The sequence below is a fragment of the Nomascus leucogenys genome, chromosome 20 (assembly GCF_006542625.1).
Source record: "Nomascus leucogenys isolate Asia chromosome 20, Asia_NLE_v1, whole genome shotgun sequence".
Classification (NCBI taxonomy): domain Eukaryota; kingdom Metazoa; phylum Chordata; class Mammalia; order Primates; family Hylobatidae; genus Nomascus; species Nomascus leucogenys.
This window is the reverse complement of record NC_044400.1, coordinates 33,997,083-34,011,398: the sequence shown is the minus strand read 5'-3', so window position 1 is coordinate 34,011,398 and position 14,316 is coordinate 33,997,083. Positions and strand designations below refer to the sequence as shown.

The window sequence follows — 14,316 nt, the reverse complement described above, 5'->3', positions numbered from 1 at the left end:
TCAGGCGGAAATACAGGTATACAACTCAGAGAGGTCACCTATGCATAGGTAACATTTTCAAAGATATTTGAGGCTGGGTGTAGTGGCTCATGCCTATAATGCCAGCACATTGGGAGGCCGAGGTGGGCAGATCGCTTAAGCCCAGGAGTTCGAGACCAGCCTGGGCCTATGGTGGAACTCTGTCTCTACAAAAAAAAAAAAAAATATATATATATATATATATACACACACATATACACACACACGTAATATACATATATATACACACACATATATACATATATACACATACAATTCCATCTCAAAAATATATATTATATATATAAAATATATTCATATATAAATATATAAATATATATTTTTGAGACAGAGTTTCGCTCTTGCTGCCCAGGCTGGAGTGCAATGGCTCGATCTGGGCTCACAGCAACTTCTGCTTCCCAGGTTCAAGCGACTTTCCTGCCTTAGCCTCCCGAGTAGCTGGGATTACAGGAATTTGCCACCACTCCCAGCTAATTTTGTATCTTTAGTAGAGACGGGGTTTTTCCATGTTGGTCAGGCTGGTCTCAAACTCCCAACCTCAGGTGATCCGCCTGCCTCGGCCTCCCAAAGTGCTGGGATTACAGGCGTCAGCCATGTGCCCGGCATATATATACACACATATGTTTAGCGGGGTGTGGTGGCATGCACCTGCAGTCCTGGCTACTCAGGAGGCTGAGGCAAGAGGTTAGTTGAGCCCAGGAAGTCAAGGCTGCAATGAGCTGTGATCACGCCACTGGACTTCAGCTTGGGCTGAACTGAGAACCCGTCTCAAGAAAACAAAAAACAAAAAGGATGACATTTGAAACTGTGGAAATACATTAAACCATTTAGGAAGGCAGTACAGCATTAGCGTGCTGGAGCCCTGAAGAATGCTGTATTTATGAGAAAGAGGAGGTATAATGGAGCTTGAGATAGGAGTAGAAGCAGGAGACAGCCTAGTTCTAGAGGCCACGGGAAGATATGAGGAGGAATTACTACTGGTCAGTAAGCTAAACAAGATGAGATCTAAGTGAGGACCTATGGGTTTGAAGTTGAGTAGGTGTTGGCAACTTTTGGGGAGCAGTCTGAGAAGAGTGGCAACTCCAAAAGGGATAAGGACTGCCTAGGCGGAGAGGAGGCTGAAGTCTATCACAGCAGTCACTCTTCAGAAGTTTGAGAATGAAGGGAAGAAGGTGGAAAAGGAAAGTGGCTTGAAGAGGAGGAGTATCTGAGACTCATCCCTGGGCTATAGCTAGGAGCTACTCTCTTCTAACCAAGCAGTTGTCTTACACAGCTGTGCATGATAGGAAGAGGGGGGTCTGAGCCCCATTTATTTCCTAACTAACCACAAAACTCCAGGCCTAAATTACCATCTGGTAAGGGAAGAGGGAGACTTAATCTCTTATCAGACGCAAATATGGCCTCAAAAGATATGGCTAAGTCTTCTACAGGTGCATAAACTCCAACCCTGAACCCCAAACAAAATGACAAAACTGCCCCCTTCAGCTCCTTTATAATCTGGAAAGCGCGCGCAGGTGCGCCCCGGCCGCCTAGAGCCCTGCGCCCTGCCGGCCTGCTTTCACAGAGCCGCACCCGCGCTGCGCCTGGCGGCTCCCGCCGCGCGTAGGCTGTGCCGACCGCGGTCCCCGGTGGGGACACCGAGTCCCACTCGCGGCATAGGGAGGCGGGCACCGTCACGACACTGGCCCGGCCCGCGGATCCCTTGGCCGCCGCAGTTGGCCTCCATTACCCTTTCCCGAGCCGCGCCTCCCCCCGGGGAAAATGAAACCCAGTGCCCTCAGGTTAAGGCACAGGGTGGGATCCACTGTCTTCTCACTTAGCCAAGAGAAAACGCAGAACCGACTTCAGACAGCAAAGGGGTGTGTTGCCCTGGCCGGGTCGCCTGCGGCCCCGCCCCGGCGCTCTCCACCTCCTTCGCGGCCCGCCCTCCTGGCTCCCGCGACTACATTTCCCAGAGGACGCCGCGGCTCAGAGGGGCGGGCCCGTCCGCTCTCCCGCTCATGACCACCGGCGACTGGCTGACTCGGCAGGGGACGGGGCCTGCGCCAGCCAATAGACGGGAGGCTCGTTACGGCGGCGGAAGCAGCGGCGCTGGAGTGAGGGGTGGGGGGCAGAGTGCTAGCTCCCCGGCGGTGGCTGCGAGTCCGGAGCCTGGGGACGTCGGCCCCTCAGACGGAGAGCGCGCGGGAGCGAGCTCAAGGCGGCGCGACGGCCACTGGGCGCAGCATTCAGGTAATGGCGGGACGGGCGCCCGGGAGGGAAGGGGAGGAGACGAGGGGGCGGGGCGGCCGAGCCGGGCTGCAGCGTCCGTCCCGTTGCGCGTCCCCGGGGAAGGGCAGAGGATCCTCGTCTCCTGTGGCTCGGACCGCGGCTCTTTCGCGAGCTGGGCACAGCGGTTGGGCCGGCGACAGGGGCTGGGTGTCCTGTGGCTAGGAAGGGAGAGGCACCGGGAGGGGTGGGCTGACCCGGGCGTGGGGGCGTGGCGGGCGTGGGCCTTGGCGGGGAAGCAGAGCGGCCGGGGTAGCGCGGGCGGGCGGGCGGCCCAGGGAGTTTGGCTCCTAGAGCAGTTTAAAGTGACTCTCCACATCCGGGCCCTGCGCCCGCCGCTTTCAGACCCTGGCCGAGGCGGGGCCTCCCCGCTCCCCGCCCCCCTCGCCGGGGGCGGCTGTCTTTCTCTGCCATTGGCTCAGCCTCGAGGGGTTTGGGCCGCCCCGGCCAGGCTCGCGCCTGATTGGCTGGCGGTCGGCGGGAGGGTGGGGCGGGCTCTGAGCGTGCAGGTCGCTGTGGATTGGTCCTGGGCCTCCACTGACGCGCCGGGCGTGGGGCCAATGGGCGGGCGGGGGAGGCAGGGGCAGGTTTTCGGGGGAAGAGGACTGCGAGCACAGCGGCGGCCGGGTGGCGGGGGTGAGTGGGGCCAGCGGGGCTGGACAGCGGCGGGTCCCGGGCGCCGCCGCCGCCATCCCTCCCCGCGCCCGCCGAGCACATCGCCGCCGCCGAGATGGGCCCTCCGCGGCACCCCCAGGCCGGCGAGATAGAAGCGGGCGGTGCGGGCGGCGGGCGGCGGCTACAGGTAAAGAGGCACAGTGCTCGTCTTGTGGTCGGGTCCCCAGATCGCCCGTCCGCACCCCCACCCCGGAGACGGGGGGTCTCACACTCCGAGGTGTCTGGAAACCGGCGTCCTCCGGTCTCAGCGGGGGCTTCGCGGTGGGGTGGGGTTGCGGGCGAATCAGGAGAGATCGCTTGGCTCCTGAGAGAAAAGCGGGGGGCGATTTTAGGGAAGATGGAGAAGGTGTAGGGTCCTCTGGCTCTGTGAGGGGGTCTGTGAAAGGGAAAGAAAAGGAAATCCGTAAATGGAGGCCTTTGCCGAAAAGCACTGGAGAATTCCTTTTGCATCAGGTCTGGATGTAAGATATCCGATCCTTTCTTAGGGCTGGATATCTTCCTCCGAATGTTCCTATGACATACTAATCACAGTTCTGTTCACCTTGTTGTGAGATTTGAGTGTTTCAAAGAGACATGCCATTTTCCATAAAACTTTACACAGAGAAATACACATGCATTGTGGTAATACCTGTCATGTGACTCTTGTACAGGATTCAATGGTGATTTTTTTAGCATAGCAATCCACAAGTATTTATGGAGGGTCATAGTACCCGCCAGCTCCGTATAAACAGTATTGGTAGAAAACTTAGGTAGTTTAGATAATGTCTGCATTTATATTGATCCGAAGTTATTGTTTTTAAATAAATGATGCAGCGTTTGCTTTTCCAAGGGACTATCTCATAGGTACTAAAGATGCTTTAATTTCTCAGTATTGATTCAGATCTCAGAATCTAGTAATAACCATATAACTGTATGTACTACAGGTGGAAATGAGTTCTCAACAGTTTCCTCGGTTAGGAGCCCCTTCTACTGGGCTGAGCCAGGCCCCTTCTCAGATTGCAAACAGTGGTTCTGCTGGATTGATAAACCCAGCTGCTACAGGTGAGATATGTAATATTCTAATATATTTCTTCCTACTTTAAGAATATTACCAGTTTTCTAACTTAAAAATTAGCAGATTCCTTCTAGGATTTTAGTAAATTCTTGTTTCTTGAGTTTGAAGAAAGGGTATATTACTATTCTAATTTAAACAAGGCTTTTTTTCCTTCCTGTTTTAGTCACTTCATTCACATAGAGTACACATGCAACTTACAGCAAAGCGTGCCTATAAGAACTATTTTTGAAATGCATTAATATATTCTTGTTTAATTAATGTCCAGGAGTATAGCATTAGTGCTGTGAGGGAACCCAGAGGTGTTTAAGGAACAGATCTGGCCTTTTAGGAGTTTATTATCTAGGAAAAGAAGTGGAAAACAAAGGATATGCGGTTTCCCTGTGGTGTCTGTGGGGGATTGTTTCCAGGACCCACCTCAGATACCAAAATCCATGATGCTCCACTTTCTGATGTAAAATGGTATAGTGTTTGCATATTACCTATACCTATCCTCCAGTATATTTTAAATCATCTCTAGATTACTTGTAATACCTACTACAACATAAATGGTATATAAATAGTTGTTATACTGTATTGCTAAGGGAATAATGACAAGAGAAAAAAGTCTGTGTGTGCTTAGTACAGATGCAACCAGGTTTTTTTTTCCCCCCTGAATATTTAACATCCAAAGTTGGTTGAATTCACATCAGGGAATCCATGGATACAGAGGGCTGATTGTATACACATAGATAAAACTTGGTTTTTAGTCTTAACACCCTTTGAGTGGTAGAAATTAGTGGTTCTCAGTGACGGGTGTTTGGGGAGGTGATTTTTCCTCCAGGGGAATACTTGGCAATATCTAAAGACGGTTTGGTTGTCACAACTAAAGAGTACTATTGGCATCTGATAGGTGGAGGCCAGGGATACTGCTTAACATCCTACACGGTAATGGGAAGCCCCCCACAACAGAGAAGTATCCAGTCCAGTCAGCAGTGCTGAAGTTGAGGAATTCCTTCAAATACTCTTTTTCTCTATGTATTAAGTAAATATATGACATTGCAAAGTGAAATAAATGCTTTTCTATTCCTTTTTCTTCACCACTCGATTCTGGTGTTCCTTATGGTAAATGATACCACTGTCTACTCATTTCTCAAACCAGTAGCTGAGGCCTTTTTTTTTTTTTTTTGTGCAACAGGGTCTCACTCTGTCACTCAAGCGGGAGTACAGTGGGATAATCACAGCTCACTGCAGCCTTGATCTTTTGGGCTGCCCAGCTAATTTTATTTTTTTTAAATTTTTTGAGACAGAGTGTCACTCTGTGGCCCAGGCTGGAGTGCAGTGGCGCGATCTCAGCTCACTGCAGTCTGTGCCTCCTGGGTTTAAGTGATTCTCATGCTTCAGCCTCTGAGTAGCTGGGATTACAGGCATGCGCTACCATGCCTGGGTAATTTTTTTTTTTTTTTTTTTTTGTATTTTTAGTAGAGACAGGGTTTCACCATGTTGGCCAGGCTAATCTCGGACTCCAGACCTCAAGTGATCCACCCTCCTTGGCCTCCCAAAGTGCTGGGATTACAGGCATGAGCCACCACACCCAGCCACATGTTCAGCTAATTTTAAATTTTTTTGTAAAGAGGGGATCTCACAATGTTGCCCAAACTGGTCTCAAACTCCTGGACTCAAGTAATCCTCCGTTCTCAGCCTCCCAAAGTGTTAGGATCACAGGTATGAGTCACTGTGCTGGGCTGGAGGCATCTTTAATTGCTCCGCGTTTTCTTATGAGCTGTGGCCCTTGTCTAATGTTCCAGCCTCATTTCTCACTATTTAGCCTTCCTCCTGCCAACTTAATTTTTTTTTTTCCAATGGAGATGGAGTCTTGCTATGTTGACCAGGCTTGTTTCAAACTCCCGGCCTCGGGGTATCCCCCCGCCTAGGCCTCCCAAAATTCTGGGATTACCGGTGTGAGCCGCTTGCGTGGCCGCCAACTTAGTTTTTGATATAAATTTATTTTAGTTCTCTTTAGACTTGAAGTGACTTTAAGCTACTTTATGACTCCTGCTCGATGGTATCTACTCGTATTTCTAAATAAATGATTTAAAAGTTCCCAATTTCATGACTTTGGGACTTTGCACATTCTTTTCCTTTTGCCATAGTCCTCCTTCTTCCTTTCCATATACTTACTTATTTGGCTAATTCCTTCTTTTTTCAAGTTTCAACTTTGATGTTATTTTCTCTAGAAGAAAATTATTATTATTATTCTCTAGAATAACAGAAGACTGTCTTCCACAAAAACTCAGGTAGAGGATCTAGAAATAGAACCAGATATATATAGCCAATTGATTTTTGATAAAAGTTCCTAAGTAATTCAATAGGGAAATGATAGTCTTCTTTTTTTTTTTTGAAACGGAGTCTCGCTCTGTCTCCCAGGCTGGAGTGCAGTAGCGTGATCTCGGCTCACTGCAAGCTCCGCCTCCCAGGTTCACGCCATTCTCCTCCCTCAGCCTCCTGAGTAACTGGGACTACAGGCACCCGCCACCGTGCCTGGCTAATTTTTTGTATTTTTTAGTAGAGACGGCGTTTCACTGTGTTAGCCAGGATGGTCTCAATCTGACCTCTTAATCTGCCCATCTCGGCCTCCCAAAGTGCTGAGATTACAGGCATGAGCCACCGCCCCTGATAGTCTTTTCAGTAAAATGGTGCTGGAAGATCATAACATCTTTATGGGGGAAGAAAGGCTGGGTGTGGTAGGCTCATGCCTGTTACCCCAGCACCATGGGAGGCCAAGGCAGGTGTATCGCTTTGAGCTCAGGAGTTTGAGATAAGCCTGGGCAACCTGGCAAATCCCCATTTCTAAAACAAATACAAAAATTAGCCGAGGCCAGGCTAATTTTACAGTGGCTCATGCCTGTAATCCTAGCACTTTGGGAGGCTGAGGTGGGCAGATCACCTGAGGGCGGGAGTTTGAGACCAGCTTGGCCAACGTGGTGAAACCTGTCTCTACTAAAAATACAAAAATTAGCTGGGCGTGGTGGTGGGTGCCGGTAATCCCGGCTAATCGGGAGGCTGAGGCAGGACAATCACTTGAACTTGGGAGGCAGAGCTTGCAGTGAGCCAAGATCGTGCCACTGCACTTCAGCCTGGGCAACAGAGCAAGATTCCGTCTCAAAAAAAAAAAAAAAAAAAAATTAGCCGGGTGTGATGGCTCATGCCTATAGTCCCAGCTACTTGAGAGACTAAGGTGGGAGGATCACTTGAGCCTGGGAAGCGGAGGTTGCAGTGACCTGAGATGTTACCACTGCACCCTAGCCTGGGTGACGGAGTGAGATCCTGTCTCCAGGGGAAAAAAAAAAGAACTTATAACGCAGTAGTAAAAAGACAAACAACCTGATTTTTTTTTAAAACGGGAAAATATTTGAGTAGATACAGAAGAGCTAGATAAATCCCAAAGAAGCACATGAGAAGATGCTCACCATTATTAATCCTCAGGGCAGTGCAAATTAAAACCACTGTGAGAAACTACTGCACATCCAGTAGAAAGACTGAAATTACAAAGACTGACAATACCAAGTGTTGGTATGGTTGTGGCACAAATAGAACTCATACTTTATTGTTGGGAATGCAAAATGGCTAGCCACTTCAAGAAACAATTTGGCAACATCTTATAAAATTAAATGTACACTTACCACACCACTGAGCAATCTCATTCCATAGGTATTTATCAAAGGTAAATGAAAATGTATGTTTATACAAGGACTTATATTCACATGTTCATAGAAACTGTATTCATAATAGCCAAAACAGGGTTCTCACCAAATGTGTATCAGATGGTGACTGGATAAGCAAATTGTTGTGTGTCCATCCGTGCAGTGGAATACTATTTGGCAATAAAAAGGACCAGACTACCAATACACATAACATTATAGATAACCCTCAGTAACATTACACTAAGGAGAGAATCCAGATACATAGGACTACAGATGGTATGATTGTGTTATATGAAATTCCAGAAAAGACTATGCCATAGTGACAGAAAGCAGATCAGTGGTTTCTGGAGAATAGAGGTTGGGGGGAGGGAATTGACTACAAAGGGGTATAAATGAACTTATTGGAGTAACAGGAAATGATCTGTATCATGATTGTGTTATACCGCTGTATACTTTTGCGAACATTTATCTAATATTACACAAAGAATTAGTGAATTTTATATGTAAATTGTACCTCAGTAAAGCTAATTGATTAAAATGGACAAAAACAAGCACGTCACTAAAGAAGATATATATGAATGGGCTGGGATCACATAAAAAGATGTTCAATATTACTAGTCATCATGGAAATGCTAATTAAAACTACAGTGAGACACAGACTACAACCCACTAGAATGGCTGTATATGAAGCATGAGTAAGGAAGAGAAGCAGCTGGAACTCTTGTATACTCTAATGGGAACAGACAATGCTACAACCACTTTGGAAATGACTTCGGCAAAGTTAAACATATGCTTACCATTTGACCCAACCATTCTGCTCCTTGGTGTTACTGAGGATATTTGTAAAAAAATTATTGAACTTTTCTTGTAAACCAGTGGTGTTATTCTATGTAATTTATTCCCCAATAAAGAGGTTTTATAGATCAAAATTTTTAAAATTCTGAATGACCTGGGAGAAAAGTCAATATATAGTGAAAAAGAAAATGTATATCAGTCTTTTCTTTCCTCTCTGTTTTTTTGTTTTTTGTTTTGTGTTTTTTTTTTTTTTTGAGATGGAGTCTCGCTGTTTTGCCCACGCTGGAGTGCAGTGGCGCGATGTCGGCTCACTGCAACCTCCACCTTCCAGGTTCCAGCAATTCTGCTGCCTCAGCCTCCCCAGTAGCTGGGACTATAGGCGCCCACCACCATGCCCGGCTAATTTTTGTATTTTTAGTAGAGACAGAGTTTCACCATATTGGCCAGGCTGGTCTCAAACTCCTGACCTTGTGATCCGCCCACCTTGGCCTCCCAAAGTGCTGGGATTACAGGCTTGAGCCACCGTGCCCAGCCACATCAGTCTTTTCATCCAGCACTTGTACTTTTAGAAATTTTTTCCTGAAGAGATCACTGGACAAGATTGTTGATAAAAGCAAAAATTTGGAAATAACCTAAAAGCCCATCAATGATACAGTGATTTTAAAAGCTATAGTACATCTATACAATAGAATCCCATTTCACTTTTTTTTTTTTTTTTTTTTTTGAGACAGAGTCTTGCTTCGTTGCCCAGGCTGGAGTGCACAGTCTTGGCTCGCCGCAACCTCTGCCTCCTGGGTTCAAGCGATTCTTCCGCCTCAGCCTCCCGAGTAGGTGGGATTACAGGCAACCGCCATCATGCCCGACTAATTTTTGTATTTTTGTGGAGACGGGGTTTCACCATGTTGGATGATGGTCTTGAACTCCTGACCTCAGGTGATCTACCTGCCTCAGCCTCCCAAAGTGCTGGGATTATAGGCGTGAGCCACTGTGCCCGGCTCCATTTCACCTTTAAAAAATCATGCAGTATTCTCTACTCAGTAGTTCCACTCCTAGGTATATATTGAGTAGAAGTGATACATATGTTCACCAAAAGACATGTACAAGAACATTACTAGCACTATTCAAAATAGGAAAAAACTGAAAACTAAAGTGCCTCTGAAGAGTCAGATGGATAATTTGTACGTTACTCATGTGTCGTACTATATACAGCATTGAGAATGAAAGATCTACAGCTGTGTACGCTAATGTGGATGAATCTCATACCTGTAAGTGAAAGAGGCAAAGCACAATAAGGGTGTATTTGTTATGAGTCTGTTTATGTAAAGTTCAAAAGCAGACAGTACTAATCTATAGTGTTACAAGGTAGAAGATTGATTTCCTTGGGAGGATAGTGGCTAGAATAGGGCCAAACTAATTTGGGTCTCTGGGGGACGAATAATGTTTTCTGTCTTGAGCTGGGTGCTATTTACTCAGGTTTATTCAGTTTATGAAAGTCCATTGAGCTGCACAGCTAACATTTGTGCACTTATCTTTATGAAAATCATACTTCAAGGAAAAAAAGTCAAATGAATAAAAACCCAAAATTTAAGAGGCGAGAACTGTCACCAAAACTTTAAGTGTTGGTGCATTTGTGGGGTAAGTTTGGGGGCAACATTACTTTGTTTATGGTACTCCAAATAATTTAAATTCTCTACGTAAGTAAATATTATCTTTATGCTCAGAGAAAATATTATTATTTTGGAAAAGTTATAGACAAATATGAGTTAGTAGTTTCACAAGCTCTTCCTTTATTACATTAGTATTGTTCTCTTGATTTTTTTCCACTTAATTTTTTTTTTTTTTTTTTTGACACAGAGTCTTGCTCTTGTCCCCCAGGCTGGAGTGCAGCGGCAGGATCTCCCAACCTCTGCCTCCTGGGCTCAAGCAATTCTCTGGCCTCAGCCTCCTGAGTATCTGGGATTACAGGTGTGCACCATCACACCTGGCTATTTTTTGTATTTTTAGTAGACACAGGGTTTCACCATGTTGGCCAGGCTGATCTCAAACTCCTGACCTCAAGTGATCTCCCCGCCTTGGCCTCCCAAAGTGCTGGGTTTACAGACATGAGCCACCACGCCCAGCCTCCACTGAATTTTTAAATACTTAATTTTTAAATAGGCCAGGTGCAGTGGCTCACACCTGTAATCTCAGCACTTTGGGAGGCCAGAGGTGGGAGGAACACTTGATCCCAGGTATTCAAGACCAGACCAGGCAACATAGTGGAACTCTGTCTTCATAAAAAAATAGCCAGGCGTGGTGGCGTGCACCTGTAGTCTTAGCTGCTTGGGCAGCTGAAGCAGAGGATCACTTGAGTCCAGGAGTTCGAAGCTGCAGTGAGCTGATATCCTGCCACTGCATTACAGCCTGGGAGACAGAGCAAGACTTTGTCTCAAAAAAAATTTTTTTTTAAAAATTCTGGTAGTCCAAAACACCAAAAGAAAAAGAGTGTACAGTGGAAAATATCTCTCCTATCTCTGTCCCTCAGTTTTGAAAAATTGTATGTTCTTAAAGTTAGGAACTGTACTTAAAATATCTTTTTTTTTTTCTTTTTTTTGAGACGGAGCCTCACTCTGTTACCCAGGCAGGAGTGCAGTGGCGCAATCTCAGCTCACTGCAACCTCCCATCTCCCGGGTTTAAGTGATTCTCCTGCCTCATCTTCCCTAGTAGCTGAGATTATAGGCGTGTACCACCATGCCCGGCTAATTTTTTTGTATTTTTAGTAGAGACAGGGTTTCACCATGTTGGTCAGGCTGGTCTGGAACTCCTGACCTCAAATGATCCGCCTGCCTTGGCTTCCCAAAGTGCCAGGATTACAGGCGTGAGCTGCTGTGCTCAATCCCCCACCACCTTGTTTTTTTTTTTTTTTTTTTTTTTTTTTGAGACAGAGTCTCACTGTGTCATCCAAGCTGGAGTGCAGTGGCACAATCTTGGCTAGGCTCACTGCAGCCTTGACCTCCCAGGGTTAAGTGAGCCTCCTCCCTCTGCCTCCAGTATAGCTGGGATTACGGGTGCATGCCACCATTCCCATTTAATTTTTAAATTTTTTACAGAGATGGAGTCTTACTGTGTTGCCAAGGCTGGTCTTGAACTCCTGGGTTCAAGGGATCTGCTTGGCCTCTCAAAATGCTAGGATTGCAGGTGCAAGCCACTACACCAGCCATACTGGGGTTTTTTTTGTTTTTTTTTGTTTTTTTTTTTTTTTTGGAGACAGTCTTCTCTCTCGCCCAGGCTAGAGTGCAGTGATGCAATCTTGGCTCACTGCAACCTCCGCCTTTTGGGCTCAGGCAATCCTCCCACCTTAGCCTCCCAAGTAGCTGGGATTACAAAAAGTGGTTTTTGTTTTGTATTTTTAGTAGAGATAGGGTTTTGCCATGTTGGCCAGCATAAAATATCTTTTTAATGTCAGGCTTTTATAACTTTTTCAGAGGATGTTTGAAATGAAATTGTCTTACATCCTGTATTGTACTTTTAACTATTTCGGCTCATTTTAGATGGTTTTCAGATAGTTTATTCATAAGGCTACAATATCCAGAATAAATTCTATATTTCACAGTTGTAGCTCTTTTGTCTGATGTCCATCAGGAGAATCCAGTGCCCACATTGACCTTGTTAAGAAAACACAAGGAAATGGCCACTTTGTCAATCCTGAGATTTAACTTCAGGTGCCACTCTTGTCTGTGCTGCTATCTTACACTGGGAGACTGTGACATACTGTCTCACTCTTAATGTCTTTACTAGTCAATGATGAATCTGGTCGAGATTCTGAAGTCAGTGCCAGGGAGCACATGAGTTCCAGCAGCTCCCTCCAGTCCCGGGAGGAGAAGCAAGAGCCTGTTGTGGTAAGGCCCTATCCACAGGTGCAGATGTTGTCGACACACCATGCTGTCGCATCAGCCACACCTGTTGCAGTGACAGCCCCGCCAGCACACCTGACGCCAGCAGTGCCACTTTCATTTTCGGAGGGACTTATGAAGGTAATGGAGAGGGTTAAAACTTCACACCGAACCAGAGCTCAAGACTGGCTGTTTGTAACAATTTGTACGAAATCTTAAGCTGTATCTTAGGATCATATTTCATTTTTTCTTTATGACCTATGAGTTCAGCTCCTTTCTGTAACTCAGCCCTGATTTTCTGCAGTGCCTTGTCTTGTGCTGCTAGGCAGTTGGCATCATAGGATCTTTGCTGTTATCTATTTTGGTATTGATATTATTCAACTTATGGGCATGTTAAGTTAGATATAATCTTGAAGGGACCCTCTTTTTTTTTTTTAAGCCAGTCAGATTTAGCAGTGGGGGCTTAATGACACTAATGTTTTGTTTTTGTTTTTGTTTGAGACGGAGTCTTTCTCTGTCATCTAGGCTGGAGTGCAGTGGTGTGATCTCAGCTCACTGCAACTTCCACCTCCAAGGTTCAAGCAGTTCTCCAGCCTCAGCCTCCCAAGTAGCTGGGATTACAGGCGCACGTCACCACGCCTGGCTAATTTTTGTATTTTTAGTAGAGATGGGGTTTCACCATGTTGGCCAGGCTGGTCTCAAACTCCTGGCCTCAAGTGATCTGCCCGCCTTAGCTTCCCAGATTGCTGGGATTACAGTCGTGAGCCACTGTGCCCAGCTGACAGTAATGTTATAAGTTCAGATAACCCAGTACCATGGGACCAAGTGGAGTGGCACTCTTCTTTAAGGTTTGTTTTAATAACTGGTTAATTTGGGGGTTTCTGAGAATATTGCCTGTGTATTACCCTGGGGTTATGTTTCAGTTACTGGGAGTTTTGTTCAATCCACCCAAACTTGGGAGGCAGCATCATGTAGAAGAAAGGGTGTGGGCTGTGAGCCATACAGCTCTGGGCTTTATTCCCAGTTCTACTTCTTACTGTGTGTGTGGCTTTGAGCAAGTCAGTTAGCCTTGCTTTGTATGTTTCTTTATCTGTGAAATAGAAATGCTAGTACTTTAATGGAAACACTGTGATGCTAATAGATAAAATGTATAAAGCTTATGGCATCTTTCGTGGCACTTTCCAGGTTCGATTTGTGTACTTTTAATTGTGGATTGAAACGCATCACCAGTATGAGGCCATTGATAAGTTTTGTGTGGTTTTCTGTTTGCAGCCGCCCCCGAAGCCCACCATGCCTAGCCGTCCCATTGCTCCTGCTCCACCTTCTACCCTGTCACTTCCCCCCAAGGTTCCAGGGCAGGTTACCGTTACCATGGAGAGTAGCATCCCTCAAGCTTCAGCCATTCCTGTGGCAACAATCAGTGGACAACAGGTTTTTCCTTCCTTTTAATTTGCTGATTTTCGAACTGAAATGCCAAACTGTTGATCATGATTTATTGAATGCTAGCAGTACATTAGGCACGGTAATAAAAAAAGATTAAACAGTCACTGATACCTGCAAGTGAAGATAGTAGGTTTGAGAGAGAAGGATAACTGTAAAGGGAGTAGAAGCCAGTATCCATAGTGGTTATTTAGTCAGAATTTATTGAGTAGCTACTAGATGCTCGATTCGACCCTCAGTGTGATATATAAATCTAGATAAAACAGTCTGTGTCCTTGAGGAGTCTGGAGTCCAGTTCATGTTTGGTTTTAGTGTCAAGAACCTCCTCCCGGGGGTAGGCAGTGCTGCTCTGTGGTTTCTCTGAGGAGAGCACATGTGCATCTCTTGGGATAGGTTACCTCAAGCAGCTCTCTAGTTGCAAACTTTTTTTTTTTCTTTTTTTTTGAGACAGAATCTCACGGTGTCACCCAGGCTGGAGTGCAGTGGTGCAAT

At 46.1% G+C, this 14,316-nt stretch overlaps 1 protein-coding gene across 11 annotated transcripts in view; it reads left to right on the top strand.

The window, feature by feature from the left end:
* The first annotated feature begins 2,090 nt into the window (after positions 1-2,090).
* The window catches only part of SAP130 (Sin3A associated protein 130), a 90,939-nt gene continuing 78,713 nt past the window's right edge, over positions 2,091-14,316 (top strand). For 5 of the 11 annotated variants that reach the window (XM_030801086.1, XM_030801090.1, XM_030801085.1 and 2 more), the window contains exons 1-4: positions 2,091-2,271; positions 3,906-4,023; positions 12,290-12,525; positions 13,657-13,815. In XM_030801086.1, coding sequence (XP_030656946.1) covers positions 3,912-4,023; positions 12,290-12,525; positions 13,657-13,815 — 507 coding nt within the window. In that variant the 5' untranslated portion in view covers positions 2,091-2,271; positions 3,906-3,911. Of the gene's footprint in view, positions 2,272-2,872; positions 3,110-3,905; positions 4,024-12,289; positions 12,526-13,656; positions 13,816-14,316 lie in introns of those variants that run through there. The other 6 variants (XM_030801082.1, XM_030801088.1, XM_030801081.1 and 3 more) reach the window with 4 other exon arrangements.